General features: G+C 39.8%; 1 protein-coding gene across 1 annotated transcript in view; it reads right to left on the bottom strand.

Moving 5' to 3' along the window:
- The window catches only part of GAS6 (growth arrest specific 6), a 105,642-nt gene that overhangs the window by 22,235 nt on the left and 56,481 nt on the right, over positions 1 to 26,926 (bottom strand). Inside the window, exons 5-10 of the mRNA XM_044670497.1 lie at positions 23,536 to 23,658; positions 20,718 to 20,840; positions 10,510 to 10,632; positions 9,142 to 9,263; positions 7,341 to 7,459; positions 6,509 to 6,698 (exon numbers count right to left, since the gene is read on the bottom strand). Coding sequence (XP_044526432.1) covers positions 6,509 to 6,698; positions 7,341 to 7,459; positions 9,142 to 9,263; positions 10,510 to 10,632; positions 20,718 to 20,840; positions 23,536 to 23,658 — 800 coding nt within the window. The remainder of the gene's footprint in view (positions 1 to 6,508; positions 6,699 to 7,340; positions 7,460 to 9,141; positions 9,264 to 10,509; positions 10,633 to 20,717; positions 20,841 to 23,535; positions 23,659 to 26,926) is intronic.

Raw genomic sequence — 26,926 nt, 5'->3', positions numbered from 1 at the left:
CCAGGGTCACACAGCTAGGAAGTATCTGAGGCCAGATTTGAACCTAGCACCACCCATCTCTTGGCCTGACTCTCAATCCACTGAGCCATCCAGCTCCCCCACTTTGGCCTTTTTTTGGATCCACTTCTGTAGTATAAGCTGCAGTATGGAAAATGCCAGCTATTGCAAAGCATACATCATGAGGATCATAGGCTCAATGGCTTAGATCAGACAATGGGTTTGGTCATTTTGTCTTCTTCGTTCAGCCCCCAAAAGCCATTTCTAGGTAAAAGACCTAACTGAGAATAGGAACATATCTCCTAAATATTTGACCTGTTCTTGAACATTCCCTGTCCTTTGACTGTCCAAAGAAATCAAGTCAATTCCAAGGTCAGTATCATGATTCAGATAAAATTTAGTCTCATACCCCAATGACTACTCCAAAGGCCTCTCCAGGCAAAGATCCTATGTCCTTTACCTGCTTATATCTTCAGGATTACCAAGTGTAACCAGTCAGCCTCTAAAGCTAAGAATCATAGAATTTAGAAATGTAAGAGCCCTACCCTATCCTATCCTATTTATCCCTATCCTTTGGGACTGTTCAGTCATATCCAACTTTTCATATTGGAGTGGTTTGCCATTTCCTTCTCCAGCTCATTTTACAGATGAAGAACTGGGGCAAAAATGTTAAGTGGCTTGCCCAAAGTCACACGACTACTCAGTGTCTGAGGCTGCATTTAATTAAGAGTCTTCCCAGTGCTTCATTCACTGTGTTACCGAGGTGCTCATCCTATCTTACCCTATCCTGGATATCCCACCCAATCCTATCTGGTTTTTTGTTTTATCATTTTTTTAACTTAACAATTTTTTCAATTATATGTAGAAATAATTTTTGATAATTGTTTTCTGACTTTTGCAATTCAGATTCTCTTCTTCCCCTCTCTTCCCTGAGGTAGTGAATAGTCTGAAAGAGGTTATACCAGTGCTTTTATATAATTCCTATTTCCATATTCTCCATGCTATGACAGAAGACATATCACACACACATTAAATAACTCATAAATAAAAGTGAAAGATGGCATTCTTTGATATGCAGTTCAGATTCCAACAGTTCCTTCTTTGGCTGTGGATAGCATTTTATATCATGTGTCCCTTGGGGTTATCTTTGAACCTTGTTTTGCTGATAATAGTTTAGTCCTTAACAGTTATCATACTGTTATCATACATATCACACAATATCATCCTATAATATTTCCGTTACTGTACACTGTTCTCTTGGTTCTGCTAACTTCACTTTGCATTAGTTCATATAAGTCTTTTCAGGTTCTTCTGAATTCATCCTCTTCTGTTAATCTACGCAGTTTATTGTGTAGTATTTTCAGTCAAGCCTGACTTTCGTAAGTCACTTTTTAGCGTTTTCTTGGCAAAGATACTGCGTATGTTTACCATTTCCTTCTCTTGCTCATTTTACAGATTAGGAAACTGAGGCAAAGAGGACTAACTTGCCTAGGGCTACACAGTGTGGGATTAGAACTCCAGAGAGAATAAGAATAAATAGATCTGTAAGTTATCCGCATAGAGATGATAATTGAAATCATCTGAGCTGATGAAGTCATGCAGAGAGTACAGAAAGAAAGAAAAGGGAAGGACAGAATCTTGGGATTCACCCACAGTTAATGGGTATGACATGGATGATGAATAAGCAAAGGAGACTGAGATACAACAAATATACCGGCAGAAAAAGGAGAAGAGGAGTGTCCTAAATACTTAGAAAAGAGAAAGCATCCTGGGGAAAGGGGTGGTCAGTTGTCAAAGAGGATGAGGACTGAGAAGAAGTCATTGGATATGGTGATTAAAAGATTGTTGGTAACTTTGGAGAGTGCAGTTCCAGTTAAATGATATCAAAAGCCAAATTGCAGGGTGTTGAAAACAGAATGAGAGGAGGAAAAGTGGACATGCCGAAGTCACAGAGCTTTGAATGTAGCATTTTCCCTTATATCTCATATAGTATTTTAGGTGTTTTGGACATGGAACTTCCAAACAGGAACTAGGCTTGAAATCCAGTCCTTTTTAGCTAACTCTAGTGTTCTTTCCATTACACTATGCAGGAAAAAGCACCTTTATTAAGCTATTTTCTCTTTTTCAGTCATCATTTTACTTCATTATGGCTGTGAACATCTACCCACTGAGTGTTCAAATACATATTATCTACATAAAGTTAGATAAAAAAGAATTAAATCCAGGCCAAGGTACTTCTGGAGTTCCAGTCCATAAACACCCAGAGTCTATTCTTTAAAAAAAATCTTTAAGTCAGCCTTGAAATTAGCTACTTCCCTACTTGCCAGAGTGAGTAATCATTTGAGCCAGGTGAATGGAAAAAAGAATTCATTCATTCACTCTATTATTAACAGTGACCTTCCTATGGGAAGCCAGGCTACTAACAAATGAATACAAACTTGGAATTGTACATTATATTTACAGAGCATTGAATACTACTATATATAAAAGTAACAAATCAAGAATAAGTGAATAACACTTAAAGAATTAGGACAATATTTATATATATTGCCCTAATTCTCTGAAGTGCTGAAGTTAACAGACGGGTAGATCTACTCAGTGACAAACAGGTGGTCTCAAACTTATGAACACAACTTATAAAAGACCTTCCAATGTGAATCTACATTACTGTCCTGCCCTGCTTCTGCCTGAGCCATCCCTTCTTAGCCTCCAATCCTGTTGGAGGAGGAATGTCTTCTGTGGCAGGATCTCTCTTCTGCTCTTGTTGTGTAGCCACTGACACTCCTCCACTCGCTTCTCAAAGAGCACCCCCTTACCTCAATGCTCTCTATGCTGCCACAGTAGTTTCCCTGACAGCAGAACTTGCACTGAACCTCCATCCCTCTATCTGACTCCCTTCTCCCTTAGTCAAAGATCAGTGGGACACAGGATTAAAAGGATCTGAAGGGAACTCGGGTCTCTGAGCTATTTTTAGTACTGCTCAAAAAGCATTATGGTCGCCTGTGGGTTGACTTCAGAATCTTCCTAACACAGGTTCTATTAGAAAGTGTATTTTAAATTCCAAACAATGAACTTAAAAGTCAATGCTTGAAAATCTACTTAATTATAACTGAGGATGCCTGTACTTATCAGAACAATCTTAAGAAACTATATTAAAAAACAAACAAACAAAAAAAACCACACACACACAAAACCTATAGGGGGCAGCTGGGTAGCTCAGTGGATTGAGAGCCAGGCCTAGAGACAGGCGGTCCTAGGTTCAAATCTGACCTCAGACACTTTCCAGCTGTGTGACCCTGGGCAAGTCACTTAACCCCCATTGACTAGCCCTTACCACTCTTCTGCCTTGGAGCCAATACACAGTATTGACTCCAAGATGGAAGGTAAGCGTTTAAAAAACAAACAAACAAACAAAAATATCTATATAAATCCAATAACTGAGACCTGGGTGGTACTCCACGGGTTGTCCAAACCCTTCATTTTTAAGATGAGGACACTAAGAGATTTGCTGAAGGTCGCAGAGCTAGTTAAGCAGCCAAGACCTTAAGTAATCAAAATATATCTATGGAAAACAAAAGCTTCCCAGAATTGACTAGGAAGAGCTTGGGCTCCATTGCATTTGGAAATCAATACAGCTTTTCCAATGATCCAAAACTATTTGTGGCAGAAACCCATCTATTCTCTCAGTAATGCCATGTGACTGACAATAATAGTATACTATGATTTCCAAGAAATTATATTTTATAAATAGCTCACCAGAAAGATAGTTAGTGGGTGTTGAGGCAGCTAGGCTGTACAGTGGATAGAGTGCTACATCTGTAATCAGGAAGACCTGAGTTCAAATCCGACCTCAGCTGGTTATTAGCTTTGTGACCCTAACAAATTGTTTAACCTCTACCTGCCTCAGTTTCCTCATCTGTAAAATAAGGATAATAATAGTCCACTATCTTCCAAGGTTGTTATGAGGATCAAATGAGGTAATAATAATATTATTATTGTAATGTACATATTTTAAAGCACTTAACCACAGTGTAAGCTCTATATAAATGTTAGCTATTATTATGTAGAAAAGTAAAGTACCTTGCCACCTACAGGTTAAGCATAAGAATGAGCATGTAAGACAGCATCTGGAAAATGGATGACTTCAAAAGGAAGTGTGCCAGTCACTTATCAAGAATAAGAGAAACATGTGAACAGCCCCAGTGACACAGTGGTAGCCCAAGATACTAAAGAATAAGAAAAAGACACATAGGGTAGGTTCTTTATGGAGGATGTATCATGGATAAGAATCATAAGTCATAGACTTAGAATTGGAAAGGACCTTAGGAAACTGAGGCAAATAAAGGTTAAGTGACTTACCGGGGGTCATTCAGCTAGTAAGTCTTGTCTAAGACTGGATCTGAACTCAGGTCTTCCTGAATTAAAATCCAGCCCTCTAGCTACTGGGCCACCCAGCTGCCTGGGAAACTTTGAGAATCGGGTCAAACAATTTTGCCCATCTCCTTTAGATTTAAGTAAAACATCTTTACTTTTAGTGTATAGTCCTTTGGTTTTTCTGAACATGGAACATCTAAATAGAAAGCATAAGGAACAGATAGGCAGCTCAGTGGATAGAGATCCAGGCCTAGAGATGGGAGGTCCTGGGTTCAAATCTGACCTCAGACATTCCCTAGCTCTGTGACCCTGGGCCAGTCATTTAACTTGCCTTGCCCTTCCTGCTCTTCTGCCTTGCAATCACTACTTAGTATTGATACTAAGACAGAAGGTATAGGGTAAAAAAAAATAAATAGAAAGCATAAGAGAAAGAAATAATAGGAGGACAGAGTTCCTCCCCATCAAGGACTGACTGCTTTTATCCTGAGAATCTCATTTGTCCTCTTGAGTGAGATCCGTCTCCTCTTAGATTTGCCACACTCCTAAACAAAACAGTTAAATGAGTTTACTTTCTGCTGGGGTGGTGGCAGCTATGACTCAACAGTGGGTGAGGATTATATCAGATATTTTCTGGAACACTTTACCAAGAGCTATCTGATCCCAGGGCCATCCCCAGGCTCCCCACATTTGGTTATAGAGATGCCCTTGTCCAGGGGACTATGGAGTGAAGAGTGTTTCAAATGACTACAGACCAGTAAAATCCTCACTTGTCAGAAGCCCTGGTTCCTCGAGAGTATACAGTTCCTCGATGTTCTACATTTTCATCTGCAACTTTGCTGAAACACGCCTTTCCTGTTGCTTTGGCCATACTCTCGTTACTTTAAGAGCTCAGGAAGAGAATGAGACATTACTTGATGGGATGGAAATATTACCAAATGTCTACAATGTCATTGGGGTAATGGTTTTCCTTGTTTTCTTAAAAAGAAAAGCCCCCCCACTGTCAAAGAGTAAGCCACTCTGCAACGACCAAATTGACTTCCATTATGTTAGAACTAAAAGGATTCCGATCTCTTGCCAGGAAAGTTGTATCTAAGGAAACTTCATACCAGCTACCTAGACTAAAAGTCTTGTGATGCTATTGAGAGGTACCAGTCTGACTCCAGTGGGATCCAAAGGCTTAACTTGTATTTGCATACATAAAAATAGCCAGGAATATTTATATCTATGCATGACTAAATATTGAACCTTGAATAGGGAAATTTCCTCTTAAGAAAGAATATGATTAATGCAGGAATGGAAGATGATACTGAAAAGTCAGATTGTGAATGTCAAACAATTCAAGGGCATTTATTCAGTCGCTGCTAAGTGCAAGGCACTTTACAAGGTGTTTAGGAAATAAATAGACAAAATCCAGTTCCCACCTTTAAGGGGTTTACATTCTACGGAGGTGATACAACCCTTAAAGAGATAGGTGAATATGAAATAATTTGAGGATATATTGAGCACTATCAACAAATTGTTGTCGTTCATCAGAGCTAACTCTTTTTGACCCCATTTGGGGATTTTTTGGCAAAGACCCTGGAGTGGGTCACCATTTTCTTCTCTAGCTCATTTTACAAATAAGGAAACTGAAGCACACAGTGTTAAGTGACTTGCTCAGGATCATACAGCCAGTAAGTATTTGATGCCAGATCAGAACTTAAAATGAATCTTCCTGACTCCAGGTCCAGCACTCTATCCACTGCACCAATTAGCTACTACTACCAACCAAGGGTACCAGGAAAGGCTCTTTACAGCAGGTAGCCATGGGGTTGGGTCTTGAGTGATGCTAAGCATGTTAAGAAGCCAAGGTGAACAAAGTATATAGCCTGGGTATGTCTAAGAAGAATCTGGACAAGATCAAAGAGTTCTAAGTTTCCCACTTGACTCTCTCCCATAGTGGTAGGCACTCAGGTGATCTAGTAGCCAGAACCAGGAGTTCCCTGGGGTCAAGGGCAGCAATCAATGCCAAACCACTGATTCTAAGAAAATAGCAATGACAATAACCTTGGAGAGCCTGCTGTGAGGTGACGATGATTCCATCAGGCAGAAAGGAGAATCCAAACAATGGCAAACCAAACAAGGAGCATGTACTTACTGTTTGCCACATGCCATGGTTAATGATTGGCCCACTGCTGGTCACTCTCCCGATATTGTTGTATTTCAGTTGCAGCTCCAACCTCCCAGCCCGGAGAGCCAACATGATCCAGGTGTTGTCTTGACGGCCTCCAGCAAAGAAAATGACACCTTCAGGATCAAAGGTTCTAAAGTCGAATTCAGCCACAACTCTGACCATGAGGGTGTCAAGAAACAAATCAGAATTATGCAGAGGTCATAACTACCAAGTATTTGTTTCCCTACTGACAGCTCAAAATTCTGACATTTATAAAGTATTTCAGTGCTAGCCATGGGACATCCTCTTAATTCATGACTAAATAGAGACCTTTTGGTCATGTCTGACTGAATCTTCATTAACCCTATTTGGGTTTTCTTGGCAAAGATACCGAAGTGGTTTGCCATTTCCTTCTTCAGTTCATTTTACAGATGAGGAAACTGAGACAAGAGGGTTAAGCAACTTCCCCCAGGTCATATAGTTAAGTGTCAGAGGCTAGATGTGAACTCAACAAGAATCATTTTCTTGATTCCTGACCCAGCACTCTATCTACTGTACTATCTTGCTGTCTTAAAATATAGACCTGGCTACCATCTACATAGCCCCTGAAGTGCTCTAGGAAACCTGCAAAAGAGGGAATCCCCTAGCATGACAAATGTTCTTTTTTAATTCATTTTGAAGGCAATAACCATTTATGTGAAGGTCTAATGGTTTCATTACTTTTTTCTACTGTAAGCAATGGCTCTTTAAAAAAATATCTCCATTGGTGTCTGGAATAGAGAGAGATTTTAGGATTGAAACCTTGGCATATCCTCACCTTGTGGGCTTCAGCCTTTTGAAACGCAGCCTGATCACCGGGGCCCCATTGGACATTCGGCCGAGATATAATGATTTCACACTTTTGGCCACATCAAAAGAAATACATGGCAATATGTCCTGTCCAAAAAATTTTGTAATAATAAGTCGCAGACAAAGGAAACCTATTGCTCTAAAAATAAGAGGACTTAGAGCTAGAAGGGTACCTAGACTTAATTCAAACACCTCCTTTTATGAATAAGGACATAAAACCGGGAGAGAGAAAGTGATTTTCACATGGCTAATAAGTGGCACAACTGGGATTCTCCCTACTCTTGGGAGAATGTACTTACTTCCTTTTCTTTCTTTTTTTTAAACTCTTATCTTCTATCTTAGAATTGACACTAAGAATTGGTTCCAAGAGAGAAGAGTAGTAAGAGCTAGACAGTTAGGGCAATATACCTAGGAAGTGTGTCTGTGGCCAGATTTGAACCTAGAACCTCCCATCTTTAGGCTCAGAGAATGTACTTTCCATCATATTATTCCAGGAGAAGAATGAAGGTGGTGGGGATATTTAGTAAGGACCATAACAAATCTTTGCCAAATCACGAATGAACTGCTGGACTTACTATTAGAGAACAATAATTTATAGCTTTTTAAGAAAATCAGAGGAAATAGTAATAAATAATAATAATAATAATCACTAACATTTCTATGGTGCTTACTAGGTGCCAGGCACTCTGCCAAGTGCTTACAATGACAATCTCATTTGATCCTCACAACAACCCTGGGCTTGGGAGGTAGGTGGGTGCTATCATTATCCCCATTTTACAGATGAGGAAACTGAGGTCATATCTGTGAGTCCATCTGGTCATTCCTTCCCCAATTTGGTAATAGACTGCAGAAACCATATGTTATACTTTTCCCAGTATCTTATAGAAATTCACAAAACTTGTTTTTTTCATCTGGAAGTATTTTGCTTTTCATTTCTTCTTTCTCTTTTAAGGCAAATTGTAAACGCTTAACTAGGCAGGTCTCCGAGGCATCAGGTAAACAGCAAAAGCTGTGGATAAAGTCTGTCCTGCCAGCCCATGGAGGTGTGTGATTGTCCAACACTTAATTATATACATGTGGAACTAAAGCCCTAACAGACCAGCTTCTTGAGTAATCGTGACAGATTTAGGAGAAAATGCATATTCTCATGTGTCACACTTTTGGGTCTACAACTGTACTGGTCAGTTGTTCAAGCTCATGGTTACCATAGCGATCCTACAAATACAACCAAACATCATTCATTATTAGGGCAGAAGCAGGCCTTATACCAAGCCTCCATGTATTTCTCTCTTTTATAAAAATTTAAATAAAACCTTTACCTTCTGTCTTAGAATGGATATTAAGTCTTGGTTCCAAGGCAGAAGAGCGATAAGGGCTAGGCAACAGGGGTTAAGTGACTTGCCCAGGGTCACACAGCTAGGAAGTGTCTTGAGGCCAGATTTGAACTTGGGGCTTCCTGAACCCAAGCCCATCGCTCTCTCCACTGAGCCACCTAGTTGCCCTTACATATATGTCCAATGAATACAGGAGCTACAGCCTTCAGCAGAGGCAGAGGGATCGCAGACCATCTCTCTTGACAGTGACTAGTAGAGTTTAGCATTCCCTATAATCCAGCTTAGGTTGGTTTGTTGGCTTCTTTGTTTGAAAGAAAGAAATATCCCTCTTTGGGATGATGAGCCCTTGTCATAAGGCCATCTGGAAATCTTGAGTTCAGGAGATTGAGTCTGGGGCAATTTTTTTCATTGTACAAATACTGAAATGAAAGGTACCTCGCATGTGTTCATGTCATGGGACAGTTTTACTCCCCCTCTGCCATCACAGTGACAAGTGTAGCTCCCAGGAGAATTGACACAGGTCTGTTCACAGAGTTTTTCTTCACATTCATTCACATCTGCATGCCACAAAAGGGGAGGCAGGGAAGATAAAGAGGTGTTGGCACTTTTTGAAACAAAATGAGTTCCTAAAATGCAATCTAAGCAACAAGATACTGCAGATGGGTGTTAGGCAGTTCATCTGTCTTTATTTCTCCTCCCTTTTAGCTTTTTCTTTAAGAAATGGCAAAAAAGAAAGCAACAAAAGAAAGCCAATTGGGTCAGTTTTGAAAAGACAAAATTGGTGCCATTCCCACATTGTGATTCACCTTAGTTGAATATTAAAATTTAATTCTGATGTATATTTGTACCAGGGGAGAAATCTGGGAAGCCATATATATCATCAGAGCTTAGATGAATGCAAGAGAAGAGGGTTCCTGCTGAAGGCATGCCCCTTTGATGGTAGGAAGGGGGAGGGATCCCCAGTTTCCACTGTTGCCAATTCAAACTTTGCTTTTTTTTTTTTTTTAAATGCTGGTTCACAACTGGGAAAGGGAAAATACTGCACATACAAATTCTCAGGACACACATGACCCAGGACCTTCCTCATCATTTTTTGCATATTCTGTATATGTGTATGTGTGTGAGTATGCATATATGTGTAAGGGAGGAGCAGTTAGAAATAGTCATAATTTCCTTTGGCTCTCAGACAGCATAGTTGAGGCTCAGAAATTTAATACAATGCCTATCCCATACATATTTAGGCACTCAGCCAAAATAGCCTTTAATATTTAAAAATTCATATCGTTTTATATTTGTCCATAGAGCACAGTGATATTTTCTACATGTATATACACCAAGAGCATGGTTTCATTAATAAGTGTGTACATGCAAACACATGTGTGTGAATATGTATATAGACATGTGCATAGGCACTTGCAGATAGTCATGGGCATAAACACATGTGTCTGCATATACTTATGTGTGTGTATATAAATATGTGTTTTCTATATGTTTAAAGGGAGGAATCAAAAGACGTTTGGGAAGAGCAGAGTTCTGGAGTCTGGAGGGTCTTTTCTCTCAATCTTTTGGTCCCAACCCCAACTCTCCATCCCCTTTTCCTAAGTCCACTTCTGACAGTTGCATAATATCTCAAAGAATAACATCAGCTTTTCCTGGAAAAGGGAGCAACTAGCTTTTAAGCATACGTGTTTTGTGAGATACGAGTAAGAAGAGGCATATGGGGTGGGAGGCAAGGGAGGGGTGGTTCTCTGAGAATGGATGAGGGAACCAGATGAAGGAAGGGGCATGCTGTCCCTCAAGTACCTTGGCAAACCTTTTTCTCATTATTGTACATGTAGCCTTCTTCACAAATACATGAGTAGGAGCCCAGCAAGTTCTTACATCGAGCTTCTCCGCAGGCACTTGCATCCGTACATTCATCTATGTCTGCAACCAAAACCCCAAAAAGGCACTCAATCAAAATTTTTAGCTCCCATCATGGGAAGTTGCTACGGTCAAGGGATCCTAGATTCAGAGTTAGAAGGGACTTTAGGGTATCTGGTCCAACCTTTCTTCATTTTACAGATAAAGAAACCAAGCCCAGAGAGGTTAAATTACTTGTCTAATGTCTCATAAGTAGGTATTCAGTCAGTCAATCAATATTTTATTAGTCACTTTATTATTTTTATTTATTTATCACTTTCTATGTGCCAGGCTCTTTGTACAAGGCTCATTTCCTGATTTGAATTCACAGGTTCTCCAGCTCTCCATCGTAATGTTCTTTCTACTAAATCACTTCTTCTAAGCAAATTGTTAGTTACTCCATGTATAGAGACTTTCTAATGGTTTGGCTACTTGGATGTTTTAAAGAGTTGGGTACCTTAGAGTCTCACCAGAGCTCTTATTCCATAACTTGATCATTTTTTTCTTTCTTTCCTAAGGTTTCTCTTGGTTTCTTCTCTACTCTTTTCTCCTCCCCAAAGTATCACACTTTTCTGTTTGACTTTCCTATAAATAGGATTGGGCATATACTTTTAGCTATGATCACCATAAGTTCTTGAGATCATATGTTTAGAGCTTGAAGGGATTTGGAGGGTATCTTAGGCAACTCTACCTCCCCTTTTTAAAAAATAGATGATGAAAATGAGGAAATGAGACACTTGCCACATTGATTCTTCTGGACCTTGGGGAGCATATATATGGGGTTTTCTTGGCAAAGATACTGGACTGGTTTACCATTTTACAGATGAGAAAACTGAGGCAATCCGGGTTAAGGGACTTGTCCAGGGTCACACAGCTAGTAAATGTCTCAGATTAGATTTGAACTTGGATTTTCTTGACTCCAGAACTAGTGCTCTATCCACTGAGCCACTTAGATGCCTCTTTAGTAAGTGGTTAAAAGCTGAAATTTGTACCCAGGACCTCTGAATCCAAATCCTGTGCTTTTTTACCAGGATTCCTCCTTCAGTTGTGTAGCCATGATCCAGTCCAACAAAGAATGTGCCTGAGACATTGAGCCAATTGGCCATGAGTTTGCACACAAGTTGGATTATGCCATGGAGCATCATCAAAATACCAACTTAGAACATTTTAATGTAGGAAAAATGAACTAAAGTTTTCATCCAAATCCTGCTTATTACTTCTGTGGATCTCCTAGGAGAGTTCACATAGTAACTTAACTCGCAGGTCTTTATCCTTCAGACCTGATTCCTCAACTTTTAAAATCAGTATTTATCATGAGAAATTGCCAGCATTTTCTACTGAAGTCTTCTACCTCGTTTTACTATTTTCAGATGACTAGAAATTAAAGGACACAATTCCATGAGTGACAAAGTGACTACTTAAAAGTGCAAGTTGAGGCTTAAAATATCTTATTCTTCTGAGGTAGAGGCGTTGAGATCATTTATGAATATATAACTAGATGGTACAGTGGACAGAACATGGCCTCAGAATCAGATTCTTCTTCCTGAGTTCAAATCTGGCTTCAGACACTCACTCACTCACTATGAGACCCTGCCCAAGTCACTTAACCTTGTTTACCTCAGTTCCTCATCTCTAAAAATTGCTGGAGAAAGAAATGGCAAACCCCTCCAGTGTCTTTGCCAAGAAAACCCCAAATGGGGTCATGAAGAGTCAGACATGACTGAAAGGTCTCTATTTAGTCATGAATTGGAGTATGTGCCATCATGAGCACTGAAAAACATTCTAAATGTCAGGATTTGAGCTGTCATTAGGGAAACAACAGATAGGACTGAACAACAACAACATGAATATCTTTGCTGTTGCAGCAAGCAACTTTTGGAAGAATAGTCATCCCCAAACTGAACTATGAGGCATCACTTATTAGCCCCAGAAACAGGATAACACTAATGACATTTCAGAAGGCTCTGTGCATTTTATTATGAATTTTACCTTGAGGTTCATTCCACAAGAATGCCCTCGGAGTATAGGAAGCCAGCACTGTGAGCTACAGAAGGATGGTCTTGACCTGCCCAAAAGAGGTATTCAAGTGTCTGGCACCAGGCAACTCCACTGGAGCCTTACTATAAATAATACCGTGGGCCAGGATTTGGTCTAAGGAGGGTTGCATATCTGGCTTTGGATCTTATTATAGCATAATCTCACGTACAGCACAGTCTCATGGCATGTACACCGAGGACAGATCGTGTAATAATGTTGGTTATCCCATCACAGCATGCTTAGAATACCCCAGCTCACTTGAGACAGGGACCATCCCTTCTCTGTGTCCCATAGAGAAGTAGATATTATGTAGTCTGCAGTGAATAGCCATTATTGCGTCAGCATAGTTTCCATGTCCCTCAGTGGCTGGCCCATCTGTTAGTCTTGCCAACATCAGTGCCAACTTCTCAGGTAGACCTCAGATTCAGAGGATATCTTTTCAGAGCCTGATTCTTATCTTGTAATCCACAGAGGATAAGTTTAGACAAGAAAGCTATAGGTAAAAACAGTTCTAGAGCCTATTAACAATGCCCCAAGTTTGACTCCGGGTGCCCAAATTTTTCCTGTCACTTCCAGGAATATTTTATGTACTTGGTTATCAGAAGAGCTATCGTTTCCACAAAGGGACTACTCTTTTACTGCCAACCATGGCTGAAACAGTGGCTGAGGTCCTTCTCAGTTGGATGACATCCCAGAATATTATACGCCCAGAGGCTTGGCCTGGTTTCTGATCACAGCACAGCGCAGCTGATAAGATCCTGGCTACATAACAATTACAGGAAAAATCCGAGGAACAACACAGAGACCTTACATAGTCTTCACTGAGATGATAAAAGCTTTTGATACGAGCAGGCACTCTGACAGTATCAGAGGAAAATATGGAGGAGACCCACAAAGTTGAATAACTCTGGGACAGCAAGAACAAACATGATTTGACAAGTAAAAGACTCTTTTAAAGCTCTATACCAATATAGGATAAGCTAGCTAGGAAAGATGTGCTGGGTCTTGTGCCATAGAGGAAAGCCTAAAGGAGAGACTCCTTTACTTAGTATTTTTACTTAGAATTTATTCAGTAAATACTTAGAATTTATTTAGTAAATTTACTACCAATCCCCCAAACTTCTCTGCTGAGGGCAGTGATGGGGTGAAGCCCATCTGTGCCATATGAAGATCAGCTGAGGAAATGGAGCATGTTTAGCCTGAAAGGGAGAAGATTTGAGGGAGAAAGGAGACATTATAGCTTCCAGACCTAAATCTGTGATCCTGTGATCTCATCTCTGATGCTTGTTGTTAGCTCTCTGCAAAGCCCTTCACATACTTATCTTAGTCGAACTTCACAACGATCTTATGTGACAAGTGCTATTATATGCTTATTTTATAGATGAGGAAATAGGTTCAGAAAGAAGTGTCTTATATAGGCAATAAGTGTCACATCTAGGCCATAAATCTAATTCTCCTGTCTCTGGGTCCATTGCTCTTTCCCAATTCCTCTCATGAACCAAGAGGCACATAATTTGCTCTTATCCAACTTTATGGAATAATAATGTATTTATTATTGATCATTAATGATCATTATTGCCAATAATGATTATTATTAATGGTGTAAGATCAGTGAGTTCATTAGCACTGGGAACTCCTTTCACCTATTCAGTTGGATCTAACATATTATATGCTTGAGTACCTAAGTCTTAGGAAGTTTCCTTGGGCACTCAAAGATTTAGTAGTATGCTCATAGTCCTATAGCCAGCAAATACTAATGGCCACATCTGAACCCAGTTTTGCCCTTCTCCAAGCCCCGAGTACTCTATCCATTGTGTTATTCAGTCTTCTTAAAAACAGCCATCATTTAAACAGCTCTTCATCCTCAAAATACTCCCATGAGATAGATACTAATGGTATTATTATTTTTATTTCATGCATAAAGAAATTGAGTTAAGAGAAGTTAATTATCATGTCCACAGGCACAAAGCTAGCAGGTACTAGGGGGCAGATTTAAGCCCAAATCTTTTCTGATTCGAAACCCAACTTTCTCCACTAGATCATTCAGCTTTTCCTTACCTAAAGCCTACTAGAGTGTGGAGATGGGATATAGTAGTCACTTAATAAACTTGCTGAATATAATTGTAATGGATGCATACTTAGAGATGGAGATGGGTGAAGGTCCAGAGTTGGCTTCCTATTCAATCCCACCCCTTCCCACCCAGTTTTCTCATTTCCACACTCTATAACTCCCTTACCCCCCAATTCTCATTCTTAACACTTTGCAACCCCCCAATTCTCATTCTTAAGACTCTACAACTCCCTTACCCCGCCAATTCTCTTTCTTAAAGACTACAACTCCCTTACCCCAATTCTTATTCTTAAGACTCCACAACTCTCTAACCCCCCAATTCTCATTCTTAATACTCTACAACTCCTTTACCCCCAATTCTCATTCTTAACACTCCTCAACTCCCTTACCCCTAATTCTTATTCTTAAAGACTCTACAACTCCATTACCCCCCAATTCTCATTCTTAACACACTACAACTCCCTTACTCCCCAATTCTCATTCTTAACATTCTACAACTTCATTACCCTCCAATCCTCATCCTTAATTTTCTTTAACTCCCTTACCCCCTAATTCTCATTCTTAACATTCTTCAACTCCCTTACCCCACTATTCTCACCTTACCCCTAATTCTCATTCTTAAGACTCTACAACTCTGTTACCCCAATTCTTATTCTTAAGATTCTACAACTCCTTTACCCCCCATTCTCATTCTTAACACTCCTCAACTCCCTTACCCTACAATTCTCATTCTCAATACTAATTACACACACTTCTTAGCAGTGTTGAACAAATGCTAAATAATGACCACAAACAACCACAGTAATCTCAGTGGCTAAGGGAAGCAGCCTGATTAGAGTTAGGTCAAGTAAATACTTCTAAAACTCCAGAAGGAATTTACAAGTGTATAGTATTGGCAGTAAGCAATGGAAAACTCAGGCTGCCAGCAGAGCTCAACACCATCAGAGGGGAAGAAGGCCCCTTGAAAATAGCATTCATGCTGACACCAAAACAAGGGAACAGCTACATCTACTGAGGCAGACTGCAGCCAGTCTGCCCTGCTAGCAGTCTCCCCTACCCCCACCTACTCCTAACCCCTTCCCTTAATCTCCAAAGAAAAGAGACTGTGTAGATCAACCTTCTGCCAACATAGAACACATAGCACTACTCAGAACAAATGGGCATTCAACTCAAGGTCTCAGCTTTAAAAAGGGCCACCTCTGTGGTCATTTTTTATAAGGTATAAGTCCTTATCATCTCATGCTCTGACTACTGCAATAGCTTGCTGGCTAATTTGCCTGCCTCAATTTTTTCTTCAGTCCAGTCCATCTTCTGCTGTCAAAATGACCTTCCTAAAGTTGAGGACTGACCCTGTTACTTCTCTACCTAATAAGATCCTCTGATTTTTTATCACCTCCAGTGTTAAATAAAAAATCCTCTGTTTGGTGTTCAAAGCCCTTCAAAATCTGCCTCTCATCACCTTTTCAGTCCTCTTGTCCACCTCCATAAACACATCTACATGCATATTCTGTGATTCCATAACACTGGTTATGATCTGTTCCCTAAACAAAACACTTCTAGGCATTTTCTCTAACTGTCCCCATATCTGGAATGCTCTCTTTCTCCTCATCTCTGTCTCCTGGCTTCTCTGACTTCTTATAATATCCAACTAAATTCCAACTTCTTTAGACCAGTTGAATCCTAAATATCTAAGGCCCATATGTCCATAGATCTGAAGCCCCAAAGTTAAAATACATACCATAAAGGAGAAAGTTATGAATATGTGTGTGTGAGAACATACCCAAAGCATCTAAGAAAGCTCATCTAGACTGGATATTATGTTAATTATAGTGTCTTGAAGCACAGTTTCCATGGGCTGCCCATTAGGACCTACACCTGAATGAGTCAGCAATAAGTAGTGCTAAAAAAAAAAAAAAGCCAGTCCATGATTTCAGGCTAAATAAAAAACATGACTATAAAATTCAAGGACAAGAAGTGATTGTTCCATTGTAGTCAGATTACTGAAGGTCTTTATATAGAAAATAGGTTCAGTTGGATTGCCATAGTTCAAAGGGGTGGTAGAAAAGACTAGGGAGGGGATTCAGGAAAAAAGGACACTGAATCAAAGGGTAGAAAATAAGTTCTCAAAGAGAATGAGAATCTTTAGTTTCCAAAAAGGAAATTTAAGGGGTGGTTTCATTATGGCCTTCAAGAGGAGCTGTCCCGTCCCATTTTGGGTGCTAATCTATTATTCTCTATAGTCATAAAAGCCTTTCCTGATGCCTGATAATTGTGAGTTAGTGGGTCTTTCTCCCTCTTCAAATTACTTTATATATTCATTTATCTCTGAATCCATTATAAACCCAATTGACAGTAAACTCCTTGAGGCACTCTCCACACTCCTTAGTCCTTCATTCAAATGCCCAAGTTTTCAGATAAAGAAATCAAAGCTATCAATAATCATATGAAAAAATGTTCTAAATCCTTCTTGACAAGAGAAATACAAATTAAAACAACTCTGAGGACCCCTCTCACACTTATCAGATTAGTTACTATGACAGTAAAGGAAAATAATAAATGTTGGAGGGAATGTGGCAAAATTAGAATACCAATGCATTGCTGGTGGAGTGGCAAACTAATCCAACCATTCTGGAGGGCAATTTGGAATTATGACCAAAGGGCTATAAAAGAATGCATACCTTTTGATCCAGTAATGCCACTATTAGGTCTGTAACCCAAAGAAATGAAAAAATGGGAAAGGACCTATTTGTACAAAAATATTTACAGCTGCCCTTTTTCTGGTGGCAAAGAATTGGAAACTAAAAGGATGTCCCTCAATTGGGGAATGGCTGAACAAATTGTGGTATATGATGGTGATGGAATACTATTGTACTTTAAGGAATGATAAACAGGATGATTTCAGAAAAAACTGGAAAAACATATGTGAACTGATACATAGTGAAATAAGCAGAACCAGGAGAACATTATACACAGTAACTGAAATATTGTGGAATGATCAAAAGTGATAGACTTAGCTACTCTCAGCAATGCAGTGATCCAGAACAATTCTGAGGGAATTATGAAAAAGAATGCTATCTTCCTCCAGAGAAAGAACTCTTGGAGTAGGAATGCAAACATGATTTATCACTTGTTTATTTGGGTATATGAGTTGGGGTCTTGGTTTTATAAGACTACTCACTTACAAATGAATAACATGGAAACTGGTTTTCTATCATAATACATGTATAACCCAGAAAAAAATTAAAAAAAAATAGAAAAAAAATTAAATGCCTATTCTGTGCAAAGATACAAAGACTATTGGGGGAAAAAACCATACATACTCACACAAAATAATTGGAAAGAGGGCACTAACTGCTGGACGGGTTTGAAAAGGGTAGAAGTTCTTTAACTTTGGAAGGAAATGAGGAACTGTTTAGACTCTAAGAGAAGGGGGGAAAGATGAAAGATGCTTTATCACCATCTACTCCAACTGGCTCATTTTGCATGTGAGGACACTGAGGTTCAGGGAAGTAAAGTTGGCACATCTGGAGAATAGGAAAGCCAGTTTCTATATGAACTGGGAGAACCTTCATGAACTGATGCAGAGTGAAATGAGCAGAACTAGGAGAATACTGTACACAGAAAGTGTACACTGTACATTGTGCAAGTACATTGTGGAACAAGCCAATGTAATGGACTTTGCTACTAGTAGCAATGCAACAATCCAGAACACTCCTGAAGACTTATGGGAAAGAATGCTTTTCACTTTGAGAGAAAGAACTACAGGAGTAGAAATGCAAAAGCAAAACATATGATGTCACCTATCACATGTACTTATGGGTATGTTATTTGGGGTTTAGGCTTTAAAAAAATTGCTCTATAGCAAAAACGAATAATGTGGAAATAGGTATCAAGTGACAACATTTGCACAACCCAACAGAATTACTTTTGGGCTCTAGGAAGGGAAGGGAAGAGGGGAGGGAAAGAAAATGAATCATGTAAAGATGGAAAAATATTTAAAAATTAAAAAAAAAAAATAGGAAAGCCAGGTTCACAAGAATTCCAGATCTCAAAATCACTTTCTGTAATGTTCAATTCTTCCACCCTTCTTGACTAGCAGAGCAACAGGTAGTCAGAATAGGATCCTGAAGGCAAATATGAGGACTCCATCTTTGGAGATCTTAAAAGAGATTATACGAATCCTGAAAGCAATCTTTCCAAAGCAATTCACCTGTCAGATTTTAAATTTCAGTATTTCTGACTTGAATATGATGCAAGGGGGACATAATAATGACAGGGCAATGCAAAATCTGTCATTTATATGATGCTCTAGGGGTTATAAAGCACTTTTCTTTAGATCCTCCCAACAAACTTAGGAGATAGAGAAGAAAAGAAGGGAATAAGTGTTTATATTATATGCCAGGTACTATTCTAAGTGCTTTTTAAAAACCATACATTATCTCATTTGATCCTCGCAACAACCCTGGAAGGTAGGTGCTGTTATTACCTCCCTTTTACAATAGAGGAAATGGAAGCAACTAAAAGTTAAATGACTTGCCCAGGATCACACAGCTAGTAAATATTTGAGGCTAGATTTGAAGTCAGGTCCTCCTGACTCTATGCCTAGCACACTACCCATTACACCAATAGCTGGAGAGGTGAAAATCAATCCCAGATAAGTAACTAACTTTCCCAGGGAGAGCGATTAAGTGTCTTGTCAGGGCAGCTAGGTGGTGTAGTCAATAAAGCATGAGACCTGGAATTGAGAAGACCTGGGTTCAAATCTAGCCTCGGACACTTCCTAGCTTGTGACCTTGGACATGTCTAGCTCCATTTGCCTAGTCCTTGCCTTTCTGTCTTAGAATTGTTACTAAGACATAAAGTAAGGGTTTAAATAAAAATGGTGCATAGGGGCAACTAGACAGCACAATGGATAGAACACCAGGCCTGGAGTCAGGAAGATCTCGGATCAAATCTGGCCCAGAAAGTTAGGGTTTAAAAAAAAATGTCTTGTCTAGGACTACATAGCTATTAAGTGTCTAGGGAAGGATTTGTACTCAAGTCTTCTTGACTCTATAAGAGGGAGAAAACTAACTTTATTGGCAGACTTGGGTGCCATGCTAAATGCCCGTGTGATACCTTGTGCACACAGCTCCAAAGGCAAGTAGGGTTTAGCCAGGTCATATATGGAATGGCTCCCCTGCACCCTTCTGTACATACGTAGGCTTAAAGGGTATGTCCTAAAGAAGACGCAAGGATACATAAGTCAGTTGGGCTAATCATCTGCCTGTCTGGGTTAGAATATCTGAGAAAGGAACAGGAAGCCATGAAAAATTCAGTGCCTTCCAGAAGGGATAATTAGGGGGACAGTCAATTGATATGGGCACAATGGAGGAAGAAAGGAGAGGCTTTTTTTTTTTAATCGGCAGGCTGTATTAAGCCCAGTGACCCCCATGATCTTGGCATAGTCCTTCTTGAAATGTTCCAGCTGTGAGTTTCATCCCCAGCATAGAAAGCAATGCCAAAACAGCAAACTCGTGTATAATAAGCCCATCGAGACTGGAGAGAGTCATAGCAATTGGCCCTGCCAAGCCTCTCCCCTCTCCCAGAGTCAGGATGTGAGGGCTGATCAGCTGGACCAATCTAGGCCAATTCCAACCCACAAATTCTCTGGTGAGTCATTTTAATGTTATGGTGTTACAGAGTAGAGCCCAGGGACCACTGGCATGCCTAGGCATGTACTGACTTTCCCCAGGCTCCTTTCTCTCTCTCCCTCTCAGCCCACATCAGAAAAGGTCCTTTAGTTGTTTTAGCAGCTTCTTTTTTAAGGACAGCAAATACAATTCCATGCAACTGGCCATCAGAAAAGCACAGCTACAGAAAAGAAAGGGAGTGCGAGGTGGGGGTGCAATAGGCAGAGGGACACCTAGAGAAGAAGTCATAGAATTTTGATGCATAATTGCCAAGTGGCCCCCAGTCACTCCGAATGTCTTAAGCTAAGTCTGGGTACAATTTTCCTTACCTTCACAAGTCTTATTGTTGGGGAGAAGCTTGTAGCCAGTGTAGCATGCACAGGAGAAGCCACCAATATGGTTGTAACAGATTTGACTACAGCCCCCATTCTGATGGTTACATTCATTGATATCTAAAAGTAAAGATAAAGGTAAATGAGGACAACTAGACGACAGAAACCAGATGACACAATAGCATAAATTTTATAATAGTGTATGTCTTATATCATGTCTATCTCCAGGTCCTCCAACTGTTGGGGAGCCCTCAAGTGTTCACCCAAATTTCAGAGGTGACAGAATTATTATCTTGGGTGAAAAGGATACTTCATTGGAGTCTTCTTTGATCAGGCCTTTATCATAGCTTTAAAAGTCAGAAAGTTAGGAAGTAGCAGGGACCTGGTAGAAACTAGACTCAAAAGATCACACATCAAAGGGTCTACCCTTAAAGGGTAATCTAATTCAGCCTGGTCACTTTAGAGATGTAGAAACCAGAGAACAGAAATTGAGCCATTTGTCCCATGTCAGAGCCAGTTACCGAAAGAGTCAGGACCAGAATCCAGATCTCTGAAATCTGTTTCAATTCCCTCCACCACCTCCCCATCCTCCCACCCCCACAACTATACCATACTACCCTTATAAAACTCTTGTAGGCACAGGTTCAGAAGAGCATAGATTAAGAGCTGAAAAGGATCTTAGAGGCCATTGAATTCAGCCCCTCCATTTTGCAGATGAAGAAACTGAGGCATAGATGCCCTCATTGGACGAATGTGGTAATGAAGGCCCAGAGGGGTGCCCAAGGTGTTAATGGTAGAGTTGTAAGCAGATTCTAGGTCTCCAAGGCTAAGTTCTTTGCAAAGCACCAGGCTGTGGCTTTGTCCTTTTTGGAAACCTTAACTTTTTGGAGAAAGCTCCATCCCCCTATTTCTCAAAATCACAGAATCTCTGAATTGTCAAGGACCTCAGAAACCATCTAGTCTCACTCTTGCCCACAAAAGAGTTCCTTCTGTGACATACCAAACAAAATGGCCACCCAAACTTGATTAGAAGACCTCTTAAAAGGGAAGGAATTCACTTTTTGCAGAGGTAGCCCTCCACTCGGAGGTTCCATCTGATAGGAAGTACATCAAAACTAAATATGCCTACTCCAATGATTTCTCCTAGTTCTGCCTTCTGGGCTAAAAGAGAACATAACCAAATTTCTCCTCCACGGGATAGCCCTTCTAATCCCTGAAGATCGCTACTATTTTCCTCTAGACTCTTCTTTCTAAACTAAATGTCCCTTGACTTTTCCACTGATTTTAATATGGTATGAACTTGAAACCTTTCACCATTTTGACATGTTCTTCTGAACACTCTCCAGTTGAATATCCTTCCAAAGACATGGTGTCCAGTAATGATGACATCTTCAGATAGTGTCTGATTGGAGCAGAATGCAACAATATTCTCTCTTCTTTATTCCTCAGCCTGATATCAAATTATAGTTTGCTTTTTTGGCTGTCATCACACTGTTGAATCATATTGATCTTATAATTCCCCTGACCCTCTAGTTGTCTTTCAGAGAAACTGCTGTCTAGTCATTTTCCTTCATCTTGTGATGGTGAAGTCAATTTTTAAAAATGCAAATGTTAAGACTTTATATTTATCTCTATTAACATTAATTTTATTCAGCTGACAGCACTGGTTCTTGCCTGTCAAGCTCTTTTTTTTTTGACATCTGATGCTTTACCTCACTTTGGGTCATCTGAACACTTGATATCTATGTCTTTATCTGAGTTATGGATAAAAATGTTAAACAGCACACAATCAAATACAGATCTTTGGGACACCCAATGGGAGACTCCTTTGGAAATAGCTTTTAAACAGTTATTAATCACTACTTTTTGGCCCCAGCCATTTACCCAGCTCTGAATAAATTTTATTATCCTATTGGCCCACATCTCTCTGTCTTTTCCATAAGGATATCATGAGAGACTTTATTCAATGTTTTGTTCCACTCTGGGCAGACTACTCCCAAAGATAATTTGGCTTTCCAATAGAAAAGACCTTCTGGATATATGTTCTGTCACCCTTCACTTTGGTTTCCTATTCCTTCTGGGTCATGCCAGCTCAGTGTTGGGAAAGTCATAGATGTCTGAATTGGAAGAACACAGGATTGACCTGGATAGCAAGATCTGGACACATATAGAACACAAGCAAGGCTCATTCTCTTCTTGGAACCAATAGGGTATGCTTTGAAGATAATCTCTTCTCCCTTCTCACATTCTATTCTGTGATTCAATACCCCAGGCTGAAGATAGTTCCCATTCTCTTGGAAGTATAATAAAGGAATTCCATTCCTCCTCTGCTTTGCTTCAGGCCAGAGCTAGGATCCTGGGCCTGGGGTAAAACAAGGGTTTAACACTCTGGCAGCTGGCAGAAGAGAAGTGAGAGAGGAAAGAAGGAAATAAAGAGATTGACAGAAGAAAAGGTTTTGTTTCTTACTCTCTAAATTCAGACTGGTAACATAGAATTTCCCTCCTTTAAATAATGCTTTATAATTTACAAAAGGTTTTCTTCATAGCGACCCTTGTGTGGTAGGTACTGAGTACTATTATCTTCATTTTACTGGTATGGAAACTGAAGCAGAGGTTAAATGACTTGTCCAAGGACACACAGCTGGAAAAAAGGTTCAAGGCTTGAACCAAAATAAGTTCAACTCTAAATATAATATTGTTTCTGCTCTACCATGCTACAGACCATCCTGAATATAGATGTTCTAGCCCTTACCCATCAGGTAAGGCAAGTAGTGAGCAAGAGAGATATCAATAGTCAGAAGGCATGTCTTCTTACCTTGGTCACAAGTTCTTCCACTCCAGCCAGTTTTACATTGGCAGTAGAAAGTCCCCATTAGATCCTGACAGCCTATTGTTCCCTTTTTCTCACAGGGGTACGGAGTGCACTGGTCTGGCAAATCTGATTTGTAAGACAATAAAACACAAAGGACAAATGAAGCATCTCAGGAAAATTACTACAATTGCATTTGTGGCTTCCCTTCTTATTTGCCCCTATTAAGTGAGAGGAACATGAAGAAACAAATAGGGACGATCTTTTCCTTCCTTCCCCACAAGGAAGCCCAGGCCCTGAGAAGAATTTCTGTGGAAAATGGTAAGGCAAGTACGTCATCTGTCGACGAGAGTTCATGAACATGTATGCCTTGGCTGTCTGACCAGCAGTAGCAGGATTCTCACGTCTTGGATAGTGGTTGGTAGAAGACACTGCGTCTTGCTCTAAACAGATCTCAGTGGCCAGTTTCAGAGAAAAAAATTCTGATAATAAACTAGTGAGGAGCCATCCACCCACTTTAGCCAGATGGAAATATTGCTGTAAAGCAGAAACTTTCGAGAGTCTGGGATGAAGGAATCAAGAGAGGGACCCTGGCTCTTTCCCAAGGATCCCAGAGGACCTCCCAACAAGAAAAATCAAATGGAATACTTCTGCTTGACCCAGAGGACTTGCTGACTAATTCAAAACATCCTTTATCCACCTAATTACAACTTTTATCAGTAGGTCAAGCCGAGCCCAGGGATGTACAACCTGCCACTGATAATTCCTGAAAATTCCCATCATCTTCATTTCCTTTTGCATGGATTATTAGCAGAGGCTAGTTCTGATCATCACTGGGAGGCCACCACATCCTCCCTTTCTATTGAGCCAGAAGCATGCCAGTCATAGGGAGATGAATCTGTGAAACAATGCATTGCTTCAAAGGACCACAAGTATTCTTCCTCCACAACTCTGGTATTCAGGTTTTTTTTTAAAACCCTTATCTTCTGCCTTAGGATCAATATTGGGTATTGGCTCCAAGTGGAAGACTGGTAAAGAACTATATAGAAGGGTGTTTTGTATAATGATAAAAACAAAATTTTAAAACTTATCAAAACATTAAAAAAAAAAGAATGATAAAGGAGGTTAAGTGACTTGCCCAGAGTCACATAGCTAGGAGGTATCTGGGGCCAGATTTGAATCCAGGATATCTTATCTCTAGGTCTGGCTCTCAATCTACTGAGCTACCTAACTGTCCCCAAAAAACTCAGTATTCTTGCTAGAAAAGTACATAAAAAAATTTCATTAGATGTCCTTCTTTTTCCAATTAATTTCATGCTCTGAGAGAGAATCTGCCCCACTCTCCCATCTTCTTTCTTCACCTCTCTTTCCCCCTAAATACTCCCAAGAAATTTCAAATCTAGACTTGTATTTCTAAAGTGACTAGAATTTCTGGTCCATTTGCTCACTTTGATTCAATCAATGCAGCAAGGAAAGCTCATTTCTAAATGAATTTCAGCGGATCTGGGACAAGTGATGACAAGTTGAGCTGGGCATAATAAGTACATGGTTAAACATTTGCATAATTCCAGCCTGTTGTTTTAAGTGCCCCATGGTTAAGGGAACAGATCTCATGCAGAGTAAGTAGGTTCTCACCAGCACAGCTGAAGTTTCCATGATGCAGTCTAATACAGCACCCAACAGAAACAATATCACAGAGACAGGAAAACTCACCCAAATGTGACAATTAGGTAATCCAAAAGTTTAAGGAGTTTCTACCATACAGGGCTGAGAGTTATTATTAAACACAGAATATTTGCCAAAGAATATTTGCACAATGCCCACTGCTATATCAAAAGTCTCAATGGCTGGAATTTCCGGGGGGTGAGGAAGGGGAGGGGGAACTTGGGAGGGAAGGGACAGGGCTAAGGATGGGAGGTTACTCTGTAGCAGACTTTAAATTGCCAAGATTTAGTCTTTATAACCATTGTCTTTCTACTCTAGCTTGAGACACTGAACATTGTGATTAAATACTTGCTGCCATTTTCACAACCCTACTTGGCCGTAGTATTCAGCATAGCTAAGAAAAGGGTCACTGTTTAGAGAAAACTATGTTGCCCTTGTTGCATTCCTTGAAAGGCTTCATAGTCCCATTCTCTTTGTTTCAGGTATTAACCCCTTGTATTTAAGAACTACCCAATCAGTCCCTGACCTGCAAGGGACCCCAGAAAAGCAAGAGATGGAGCTCCCTAAATTTGACAATTTAGAAAACATAAGTGAACCTTTCTTTTGACTTTGACTGTGGGGGCTCAGAATGCAGATCATTGACTTTAAAAAAATCTCTGGTCAGAAAGCTGAATAAATGGATGAGCTGTGGCTAGTCTGGAGTGTCTCCTCAGTGATGACTTATCTGATCTTCCTTGATGCAGTTCCAAGGTTCAACTGGCTTTTTAGCTGTTATGTTATATGGTTAGCTCACATTGAGTTGGCAGGCTCCTAAAACCTTCAAGTGTATTTCATATGACCTGTGTTTAGTTATATCTGCCCCATTCTATATTTGTGGGATTGATGTTTTGAATCCATGTAAGACTTTGCATTTATACCTATTAAATTTCATCTACTGGGAAAAAAAATTCTGCTCAGTTGTGATGTTATGAACCCTGATCTTGTCATTTTCTTTATATAATTTTGGGTTTAGCTGATAGACTGAACCACATTCCTGCCCTACCAAACATTACATGCCATCAGGCTGTGAAGTGGCCCAGACTAAGAAGGGGAGGATACACTCCTCTAGCACATAGTGGGCCCATGGGATACTCTGGACAGCCCTGGGGCTGCTTCTAAGCTAAGTCCTCAATATACAGTAAGTACTGGATTGAGTCCTGGTTCTAGAGTAATCCTCCTACCATTACTAGTTCAATGTGGAATTTTATTTAACACATACTTAACAACATACTTTATCTCATTTGATTTCCAACAGCAATGAGGTGACCTAGAGACCTAACTTATCCAAGGAATGAAAATGGTTGTTATTTTTGGGAGGTGGGATATGCTTAGAAGGAGGAATGAAAATATTTCATCTGCTTTAAACATACTTTTCTCATGTATAAATAATGCAAATAAAATGGTATAATGGACTATATTTACAAATATTATGATAGCTAAGAAGATACAATCAAGTCTCTCTTCTTTGGACCATATTTTCTCATTTTATACTCAGTCTCTCAGCATGGGAATCATAGCATTTTTAAGAGCTGGAAGAGACCTTCTGAAGTCTATAAAGGTAAGTGATTTATCCAAGTTCACTTAACTAATTATCAGAGCTGGGGTTCTAGAGCATTTTTTTAAAAAATCTCCAAATCAAGTATTCTTTCCATTTCATTCCACTCAAGTGAATCTTGTGGAATTTTGTACAATT

Source organism: Gracilinanus agilis, chromosome 3, assembly GCF_016433145.1.
Source record: "Gracilinanus agilis isolate LMUSP501 chromosome 3, AgileGrace, whole genome shotgun sequence".
NCBI classification, from domain to species: domain Eukaryota; kingdom Metazoa; phylum Chordata; class Mammalia; order Didelphimorphia; family Didelphidae; genus Gracilinanus; species Gracilinanus agilis.
The sequence above is the reverse complement of the archived record's forward strand: the minus strand, read 5'-3'. Positions and strand labels throughout refer to the sequence as shown.